Source organism: Verticillium alfalfae, genomic scaffold (genome assembly GCF_000150825.1).
Source record: "Verticillium alfalfae VaMs.102 supercont1.1 genomic scaffold, whole genome shotgun sequence".
Lineage (NCBI taxonomy): Eukaryota > Fungi > Ascomycota > Sordariomycetes > Glomerellales > Plectosphaerellaceae > Verticillium > Verticillium alfalfae.
In genome coordinates this window covers 899974-910021 of record NW_003315038.1, presented here as the reverse complement: position 1 = coordinate 910021, position 10048 = coordinate 899974, and the positions used below count along the sequence as shown (strand labels likewise).

The following is a 10048-nucleotide window of genomic DNA, read 5'->3' as shown; positions in this document are numbered from 1 at the left end:
CATGACGAACAGAGTACGTAGAAGGCTTCGGTGGTCATCTATGAGATGTGCAGTGACATGAACTGCTACTCTGAAGGGTATAATGCTCGCGCGAGGCCTGTCCCCGCAACCAACAAGATCATGCCGTCATGCCTTATTCTTGAACCGATCCCCAACGCCGTTTTTTTCCCCATCCTCGCGCCGCGAGGCATTTAAGCCTGCTGGTCAGCAAGGATGTCGGAGTCACCGGCATCCGTGATGGCCATAACGCCGACCTGTGATGTTTGTCAGAGGCGTGACGATTGGTACCGGGGGCACGATGGTTACTTACACGGAAGAGCTTACCGCAGGCGGTACCGAGCTCAATCTGGAAGGAGGGAAATGTCAGCCATTTGAATAAGCCCTCCAAAGCCTTGTGAAAGACTTCTTCTCTGGGCAGGCCGAGGGATGACGCTGAGCGTGCTTCCACAAGGCCGATAGCAAGAGGAGACGCGGAACCAGTCCGTGTTTGGTGTAGGCGAAAAAGTATTCAACTTACGTTGGTGCCAGTGAAGTGGTGGACAGGGGCCTTAGAAAGCATGGCGTAGTCTATTCAGGTGGTGATTAGTGATGCGCAAGGCACAATGCGAAATGAGGAATACTCACACTCGAGCTCGGACTTGCGGAGGGGAGGAGTGTTGCCAGCGATCAGGATGAGCTTGGCCTTGCCGGAGCGGAGGCTCTTGAGGGTGCTCTTGTAGCCCATCACGACCTTACCGCTCTTGAGGACAAGGGCAAGCTTGGAGTTGCTGGAGAGATGTCAGCCGGTGATCCTCAATTTGCTGTCGTCGAGCATCGTCCTGCTGGCGCAAATCGAAACTTCAAACAATAAAAATTCGTCTGCGGCAGACAGGCCGAGGCGCGAGCCGACATGTTGTCAAACGTACATGCTGTTGGCATCCTTCTTGCTCTTCTTGATGGGGGCCATTTTAACGGTGTTGTCGACTGACGGTGATCCGGACTGGGTGGACTGGTCGTTGGGCGTTGGGCGAGGTGGTTGACGATGGCGAGCTGGGCTAGAGGGGCACTGATTTCGTGGATTTGTAAAAAATGGCAATTTTCGTCAGTCCGAGCAGGGGCGCGGCGCCCCACCGGTGACTCCCCACCGGCTGATGACCAAGCAGCCAATCATTCCACGGCGGCGAGAGGCGAACCCTAAAGACCCGAAGTCTTCCCGTGCTTTGAAATCCACCTAGCCACTTCACTTGGGCAAGTTTTACAAAACGAGGTCGATTCTCCCCGCCCAACCCGACCATCAACACCAAACCACCCGACCGGAACCCCCGCGAATACCGTCAAAATGGCTCGCCGTCCCGCTCGTTGCTACCGGTACTGCAAGAACAAGGTCAGCAGCCGCTCCCCTGCTGTTTTCGAGATTTTCGCCCAGTTGGAACCTGTCGATGGAAATTTGGGCGTCGGAGAAGGATTTTGGACACGATGACGAAATGCGATCGACGAGAAGAGTCCGGCTGGGCAGGAATTTCTCGAAAAACAAGAGCAGCGAAATGCATAAATTGGGGGACAAAGTACTGACCTTCTTTCCAGCCGTACCCTAAGTCGCGGTTCAACCGTGGTGTCCCCGACCCTAAGATTCGCATCTTCGACCTCGGTCGCAAGCGCGCCAATGTCGACGACTTCCCCCTCTGCATCCACATGGTGTCGAACGAGTACGAGCAGCTGAGCTCCGAGGCTCTTGAGGCCGCCCGTATTTGCGCCAACAAGTACTTCGTCAAGACTGCCGGCAAGGAAGCCTTCCACCTCCGCGTCCGCGCTCACCCCTTCCACGTCGTCCGCATCAACAAGATGTTGTCGTGCGCTGGTGCCGATAGATTGCAGACCGGTATGCGTGGTGCCTGGGGCAAGCCCAACGGCACTGTCGCCCGTGTCAACATCGGCCAGATCATCATGAGCGTCCGCTGCAAGGATTCCCGTATGTTTGAGCCCCCATGTCCATCGACGTTGCACTGAAGGCTGGCGCTAACAAACCACAGACCGTGCCGTCGCTCTTGAGGCCCTCCGCCGCTCGCAGTACAAGTTCCCCGGTCGCCAGAAGATCATTATCTCCAAGAACTGGGGCTTCACTCCCCTCCGTCGTGAGGAGTACCTCGAGAAGAAGGCTGCCGGCCGCGTCAAGGTCGACGGTGCCTACGTCCAGTTCCTTGCCAACCACGGCAACCTGGCCCAGAACATCCGCCGCTTCCCCGATGCCTTCGCCGAGACCGAGGCATAGAGGATGTTGTCGAAACGTCTGGGTGATGAATGGGTTTCTAAGGATTGGCGTCTAGAGTGAAAGCACGTCCCGTTTGGGACCTTGCTACGGTAGGGCCCAGATAGGAATTTGATCATCTGCATTCCCATGACCAGAGATGTCCCATGTCGCCTTTGTGATGGTCGCCTCAATAATCCTGGCTATGATCGCGACGCCAAAGTGCAGATTTCGAAACATAGTACGGCGCTTTTATTGAAAGATTGGTGAACAGCAGGGTCATCACAGAAACGTTAACTTGTATAATGTTCAGGAATCACTGGATCAATAGGAAGAGCTTGTTACACTGTGCAGCCTCACTCGCAGCCACTTGTTACTGCTTTAAGCTTACCTAGCAATGGCGAATCAGCAGTTGACGACGGCAGGTACCTAGTTTACCCAACCACATGACCTCGCGACATGATGCGGTGACGTGATCGCGATTCAGGTGCTCAACCCCAGGTCATACTCCGCTCATCGCCTGCTATGCCCACCTGCTTTCTGGAAAGAGCAGCATGGTTGCCAAGATTCTTTGGACGTTGTATTTGCTCGTTTGAAACGCTGATTCGCGCGTCTTGGTAGGCCCAAAAACATGACAGTGGCCCGCGGGAGGCAGTCACCGACAGTCTGGGCAAGACTTTTTCCTGAGTCTGTAGAGCTGTGCGGCGGTACAGTCTGTGGCAACATTCAGCTTACAAGGCATCTTGTCGGTCCATTCGGCTGGCTGAAGCTTCGACTAAAGTAGGTCTTACATTGATGTCTTAGGTAAGGTACGGCAAGTACGAAGCTAGGTAGCCCGCGATGTCGCCCGGTTGGTTCAGTGAGCTTGGCTGAGTCCCTCCTGTGGGACTCCATTCGCTCATCACTTCCGCCTCCAGGCACATCATGGGGGGACCCGAGACCAGTAAGGCGTCAACGGGTGTCCACTGCACGCGACGTGGTCGGGGGGCAATTGACCACATCATGCAAAGCTGCTTGTTGGGAGAGTGTGCGCCACGACTCACGTAGCGCTCTTATCGCCAGCTCAAGCCACCCCCCTCTACGTGTCAGTTTGGCAGGGCCGTTGGTAGTGAGTAAGTGCCTGACCATTTGCATCCCCAGCATCAGGAGGCATTTCTTGTTCGTGTGTCTTCATTTGCGCGACCATTAATCGTATGCGCTCAATCTTACGGAGCTTTGTCGGAAAGTTGCTGTTGACTCACCTCCTCTCACCTCAATACCTCCGATCCGACGGTCTTCGAGTTTTGGCGGCTTTCCCCCGAGCCTAAAGCGGTGGACGCTCGTTGAGCTGACCCCACCCTCCCATCTTATCTCGTGAGCTAGAGGCTATCGCTCTGATAGCGCACCTGCCGCTCCGGGCGTCTATGTACACCACCGCCCGCTCCTGCTCCTGCTCTGTCCTCGCCTCCTCGATCGGCCTGGGCATCTACCCTTTTCTTCCTTTTCAGGATTCACGCCCATCTCAGCACAATACCGCCTGGCTCAGCCATGGCCTTCCACCAGCAGACACGCCAAAACGTTCAACGGGCAATCCGTCCCGTCGCAGACCAACAAGACGAGACTCGGCTTCACAGTCATCACCTAGAGCAAGCCACCCCCGAAGACTCTCAGACATGGGTGCTCTTCTCGCCGGCCACCGATGCCACAACATCGGCCTCTTACCTGAGTGATGCGGAGGAGTCAATACCCACTCCAGGACGATCACGTCTCAGCGATATTGGCAGCCTCAATACGGTCCCTCGCTCCAACCAAGACACAGGCTCCCGTCATTCGGTTGTTCTCTCTACGGCTATCGATGACGAGTCAGTCGAGGACGATGCCGAGCTTGACAGCTTGGATAGCCACCTGCCCGACTTTCGCACATTTGCAAGTGCCTACCAACATGTGGACAGTTCTCAACATGCCGCTCCTGTGCTGCCAACACATGATGGGCTCGGCTCCTTCAGGCTTGACCACCCGGTCGGACCCGAAGTCCAAGACCATCTGTATGCGTTCGAGCAGTTCAACCCCAGGCGAACACGGAGGAGACGGGAGAGTCTGGACATGGCCGAGTTGCAACTGCAGCAAGAAGAAGACCAACAAGCACACAAGATACAGAGAATAGAGGCTTGGCGACTAGAGCAGAGCCGAGTCTTGCTCGAAGAAATCCACAAGGAGACAAGACGCAGGAGGAAATCACAGTCTTCGGCGCGGCCACAAAGTCAGATGATGGGAAATTCAACATCATCTCCCGCCGAAAGGGAAAGGACCACAGTTGACCTGGCAGAGCCTGACAGTATGGATTGGCATGAAGAGGCGTCTCCTGACAGCGACGAAGACAGTGGCTTCTTCGCCCGGCTCACACGCAAGGTCATTCGCGACCTCATCGGCATTGATGAGCGGATGCTTGCAATCCTCCTTGGCGAAGCACTTCCAGAAGATGATATGTCAACAACACCAAAGGCAGAAGATTTGGCGAAAACACCAACACCCGAGATCGTTGATGGCTCGTCTTGGCAGCTCCAGATTCTCGATCGCGTAGCGCGGGAACTTGGCCTTATCGTCAACCAGATCTCTCCACACCCCCATCCTGGCGCCTTCTCCACCTACACACGTATGCAGCAGATGCCTCTGCCTTATGCTGGCTTGCCTGCCATTCCCGAGGCCATCGCCGATTCATCAAACGCACAAACTACCGTTGACGCATCAACCAAGATGCCCGAGTTCAGGCCAACGGTGCCTCACCAGGCACAGCCAATGGACATTCCTGGCGGACGGGGCTTTTCCGACGGCACGCATGGGGCCACATCTCGCGCCGAACCCAACGCAACCGCCTCGGCGGCGTTCACACAGTCGGAATGGGAGCAGGATCTTGACGTTAAGCTGGTCTTCCGTTATCTTCGCTCTCGATTTTCCCCACGCTCGTCGTCGACGCCAACCTTCACATCGGGCACATCTCACCTTGCCACTTGCAGCACCCAGGATTCAGCGGCCAAGGCGGCGCGGGTACGGCAGCATCACCCTCTTGTTGGCCGGACGCGGCCGCAGGTGGAACGTAGGACCTTCAAAGCTACAGCACCGGCAAGCCCGGCTGCGGCGAAGCGACACGCCTCTAGCTGCGCAAGCCAGAGCACAAGACGCTCAGCGCGGCGGAGTAGCGTGTCGTCGAGACATTATTGGGATATCGGAGGCTCTCTCGGCACGGGTTCCATCATCGCATCGGCTGGGCCCATGGGCAGCTGGGGAGAGATTTGATGACGCAGCGCATGACGATTACAGATAGAAACGGACAAGAACACGACATGGCGAGTGGCATTACAAGCGGGGCGTTCGGGTTTGCTTTAAGGAGCCTTGGAAATTTCGACACGGCGTTGTATTGCTTTTATGGCAGGCTCAATCACATATCAAATCATCTCAACTTTCAGAATACTCAGTATCAGACCTTCGTTGTACACTTGCGTATCGGGACACAGGGATCTTGAGCTGACGACTGGTGTGCGGCACCCTTTCCGTGCCGTGCAAGCGAAGATCTGCACTCCCTTACCGTCTTGACAGCGTTGTGTAACCATTGTACATGAGAAACAGGGCGAGAGTCAGGTACTGACGGCTTGTTTCACGTTTCACAGCCGCTTGAAGGGGCAGGCCGAGCCAGGGCATGGTGCAAGGAGGGCCTGAGGGTGCCTGGACACGCTGCCTCGAGGTGGGGATTGGCCCTCAAAATCTGGAACTTAGCGCTGTTCGGACATCTACGGGGGTTCTCCAGCGCAATGGGGACAAGCCAGGTGACGCTAAATGCTGTGCAATGGTCAAGCTTTTACTACCCCTGACCGTTCAGGCTTGTGTTTGACTAGTGACTGAGAGCCGCATAGTATATTTTCGTCAACCCTGTCACATCGCCATGCTTTGGGCACTGCGTTCTTTGCGTGGGAACCAAGGCTCAACCGTGTGCTGGAGGCCGCGTTTGACTGCTTTGAGCCAACAACAATTGCCTCATCGGCAGCAGAACACAGCTTCTTCTTTCGCCCATCAAGTCCTGGCATCTGTCGCAAGCCGCATGCTTCTCTTAGGTACAGAGGCCCGAGAACAAACCGGAATCCGTGCCATTGACAAGTGTCCATGCTTCCCCCTGATGTCGATCGTGCTTAGCCGCCCCATTATTCCATCTCGACAAACCCCCACTGCTGACGACAACGCGTGCCGAAGACACGCAGACTGCACGTACCGGGCGAAGACAGTCAACAATACGACAGGTGTATCAACGCCATTCTGTGCGGTCTCGATGTCGGCTGGGCGATCTGGTTCGTGGGCTTCCTGGTCAACTAGCGGGCCTGGAGCTGATCAGCTTGAAGGCCTGGTCGTTGCACCCTCCATCCCGAGGCTTCATCTAGACACCTCAGGTACTACAGCCGCCTGACTGATGCCATCAAGCGATGGGCAGGGGCAAGTAGATCGCACTTTCTTTTAGTGACACGGCGGGGCAGTCGATGAACAGGAAGTGCCGTGGTACTCCATGCAACAGGCAAGAAAGGTCATCGACACCTACCCAAGAAGTCACTGGGATTGCATATGGCAGGTAGAGTAGGCCCATATGATGCAACGTCCGCGCCACTCTTGCCGCTTACGCCCAACGGCCGAATTCATGAACAGAAGGTTGTTCTGATTTTCATGAGCCATCAGACTTCTTAAACCACCTCAAAACACCAGCCAAAAGTCTGTAAATGGTCGCCCGCTCGCCTCCACGCCTAGTGTTCCCATCACGGACCTTCTTGACCTTGCGGCGGGCCCTTTTCCATCCGGACTCCCACCCTGAAACGTCTTGCCTCAAGCATCCCACCCCACCCCTTACCACGCTCTCACACGTTGCCCGGCACAGCGTCTGCTTCTTCAGCTGGTGAATGGTACACGGGCCGACGAAGATAGAAACACGCCCGGAACAGCATCCCTAGCAGACTGCTGCAACGCGGACAGTGGATTGGTTTGCTGTCCATGATTAGCGATGCCCAGCTACCGCTGTTAGTTCGCCTACACCTCTCCTCTCATTCTTCACAGCTGTTCGCCCTCCCTACAACATCGAACTCGGCCACGAGAACCTCAACGACCGCGTGTCAGCCGAAGAGACCTGCTCCCAGCTACCAGAAATCACGGCTGGGAAGACCGCGAACTTGATTCACGCCCCGTCGGCTAACGAGCCGAGACGACCTTGTTAAGCTCTTGGCCCCCTTGCCCTGTCACCTAAGACCGCTCTTTCGATACAATCGTCCCATCACCCCCAGAAATCTATTGGACGAGCTCGACTCCTCCGATACTAAACGACCTCGTGTCGGCCTCTTTGGTACCTTCCCTCCCTCTACTCTCCTGTTTCACTCGGGATTCCTCCAAGTTGATTCTCGCTATAACACCACTCAGCAATCTAGCTCCTCGGGGTCTGTCTGCTGTCCTTTTCTTCTGCCCTCTACACCCCATTCATTGCAGGACAATGAACGGGCATGCTGGTACAATACACTCGGTCTCTCACGAGGAGACCCTTGGCCTTCTTGACGAGAAGTCCTTTTCCGACGTTGATAGTGAGAGCGGACATGCCGACATCGAGGTTAGGTTCGGGGTGCGCGGATGGAAGTCTCTTACCAGAAGTGGCACCAGCTATGTGCGGTCCATACATTGGAGGGTCGTCGTTCTCCGCATGGCCATATTTCTTCTTCCTAGCTTTGTTCAGAGCCGCTTTACACGACCGCAAACTCGAACCGACAAGCTAATGCCCACCTCTTACCTCGACGGCATGCGAGGTCTTGCCGCCCTCTTCGTCTTCTTCTGTCACTTTTTTTTTCCCAGGCGGTTCATCATCGCTGAAGGGTTACGGCTCCGCCCCGCACAACTATCATTTCCTCAAGCTGCCCATCATTCGCCTGTTCTATCAAGGTCCCCCAGCAGTCTGTTTGTTTTTCGTCATATCAGGCTATGCTCTTTCCTACAAACCGTTGAAGCTCATCCGCAGCCAAAACTATGAAGGCTTCGCTTCGACAATGAGCTCTTTGACATTTCGACGCATCATCCGCCTCTACCTGCCGCCTGCCTTCTCAACTCTCATGGTTGTCATCCTTCTTCGATTGGGTGTCTATGAGTGGACCAGGACGTTTGCCAACGATAGGGCTTACATGAGAAATGTCGTGGAGCCTCACCCTGAGCGCCTCGCAACGAGCTCGGAGCAGGTGTGGCACTGGGCTTGGAGCATGTTCAAGTTTGTTCATGTGTTCAGCTGGAACAAATTTGGAGGCAGCACATGTGAGTGTGGGATGCCCCCGAGAGGAAGGAAATGAGGCTGACTAGCGTGACGTCGACAGCGTACGATGTTCATCTCTGGACGATTCCGGTTGAATTTCGCTGCTCAATTTACCTCTTCATCACGACCATAGCCGTTGCGAGGCTGCGAACGTCCGTGCGATTTCTCACCATGTTGGGCATCATGTCTTTCACGTATCGCAACCAGCGATGGGAGCTCTTCCTCTTCTACAGCGGCATGGTCCTCGCCGAGCTCGACCTGATTCGAGGTGCCCACAGCCCCGCACCGGCTCTACCGATCCTTGAGAAAACTTATTCTAAGAAGAGCGCTCTTAGTGGTGTTATTTGGGCCATGCTGAGCATTCTGGCCATGGTTCTGATGTCGCAACCAGATGCTCGGTGCAGCGACACGCCCGGATGGAAGTGGCTGTGCTCTATGATTCCTACCTGGTGGCAGGAAGAAGGATACCGGTACTGGCAGTCTGCTGGGGCCATTCTCTTTGTGCTCAGCGTCAGCCACTCGCCCAGGTGGCAGAGATTCTTCAACACTGCACCAATCCAGTATTTTGGCAAGATCAGTTTTGCCATGTACTTGGTACATGGCCCTGTTTTGCATACCGTCGGCTACATGATTGAGAAGCGGGCATATGCTATGACGGGCATCGAGGGGTGGTGGTACAATTTCGGGTTCGTCCTGAGCTCGTTCGTTTGTGTCCCCGCCGTTATCTGGGCGGCTGACGTCTTTTGGCGCTTGATCGATGTTCCCACAGTCAAGTTTGCGCGGTGGTTTGAGACCAAATGCATCAAGCAACAGTGAGGTGACTGGGAGGTGCGTTTTGACAACATCTGATACCCCTCATTGAGTCTGTTTTATCTTTCCTTTTGTCAGACAGTGTTTGTTTTTGGGCCACCATTGTTGACGAAAATGGCCGGGACGGCGTTGAGTATGGGTGAATATTGGCATGGGATAGGGTACTGACTACCTGCCCGAAGGCATATGGCGTTAGGTATTGGGGCGGACCACAGTGCATATCGAGTGCATCCTCATCGCAGCGGTTAGCCTTTGACAGAACATAATATCACAGAATATACGTTTCATCTCGCATGTGGACGGTGCTTAACATGGCATATAGGTAGCGTCATTCAAGGGTATCACATTCGCTTTTGTTTTTAATTAAGAATGGACGTGTGCGGCCGGGACCTCTTCAGCCGACCATGCTCCTCTTGCGGCCCCTCATGCGGACGTCTTCCAGCTTGCGCAGAACCAAGGTCGACTGCTTCGCAGGCAAAGCCTCCTTGTAGCCCTCCAGCAACTCGGGGAAGAGAGATTCAGCGCGGGGGTGGGTGCTGCCGTAAGCCCGCTCCAAGACGTACAGGTCGACGGCACGGTCCTCGTCCATGGAATTTTGATAGGCGAGACCAAAGTCGATGAGAACAACGTCGCCCTGCAACGCACAGTCCACGCCTGCCTCGGGTCCAATCTCGGCCCCGGTCGCCGCTGTTGCCGTCGCTGGCTGGACGGCGCCGCAG

The 10048-nt window shown here is 55.3% G+C and overlaps 5 protein-coding genes across 5 annotated transcripts in view; 3 read left to right on the top strand and 2 right to left on the bottom strand.

The window, feature by feature from the left end:
- Positions 1-19: 19 nt before the first annotated feature.
- Positions 20-1033, bottom strand: VDBG_00291 (60S ribosomal protein L30; the record flags this gene model as incomplete). Its single annotated transcript, XM_003008564.1, has 5 exons — positions 20-254; positions 311-346; positions 518-567; positions 625-767; positions 906-1033. 5 exons carry the CDS (start codon positions 944-946, stop codon positions 192-194), a joined length of 333 nt encoding a protein of 110 aa, XP_003008610.1.
- Positions 1034-1288: 255 nt separating this feature from the next.
- VDBG_00290 (60S ribosomal protein L10) lies at positions 1289-2573 on the top strand (the record flags this gene model as incomplete). Its single annotated transcript, XM_003008563.1, has 3 exons — positions 1289-1363; positions 1564-1948; positions 2010-2573. 3 exons carry the CDS (start codon positions 1319-1321, stop codon positions 2246-2248), a joined length of 669 nt encoding a protein of 222 aa, XP_003008609.1.
- Positions 2574-3751: 1178 nt separating this feature from the next.
- Positions 3752-5497, top strand: VDBG_00289 (conserved hypothetical protein; the record flags this gene model as incomplete). The annotated part of the gene is made up of 1 exon (XM_003008562.1): positions 3752-5497. One exon carries the CDS (start codon positions 3752-3754, stop codon positions 5495-5497), a length of 1746 nt encoding a protein of 581 aa, XP_003008608.1.
- Positions 5498-7718: 2221 nt separating this feature from the next.
- VDBG_00288 (conserved hypothetical protein) lies at positions 7719-9335 on the top strand (the record flags this gene model as incomplete). The annotated part of the gene is made up of 3 exons (XM_003008561.1): positions 7719-7806; positions 8072-8521; positions 8581-9335. The coding sequence occupies 3 exons, from the start codon at positions 7719-7721 to the stop codon at positions 9333-9335; spliced, it is 1293 nt and encodes a 430-aa protein (XP_003008607.1).
- Positions 9336-9723: 388 nt separating this feature from the next.
- Positions 9724-10048, bottom strand: part of VDBG_00287 (serine/threonine-protein kinase BUD32) — a gene marked incomplete at both ends in the record, with an annotated part of 687 nt that continues 362 nt past the window's right edge. Inside the window, one exon of the mRNA XM_003008560.1 lies at positions 9724-9983. Within this exon, the coding sequence (XP_003008606.1) occupies positions 9724-9983 (260 nt within the window). The remainder of the gene's footprint in view (positions 9984-10048) is intronic.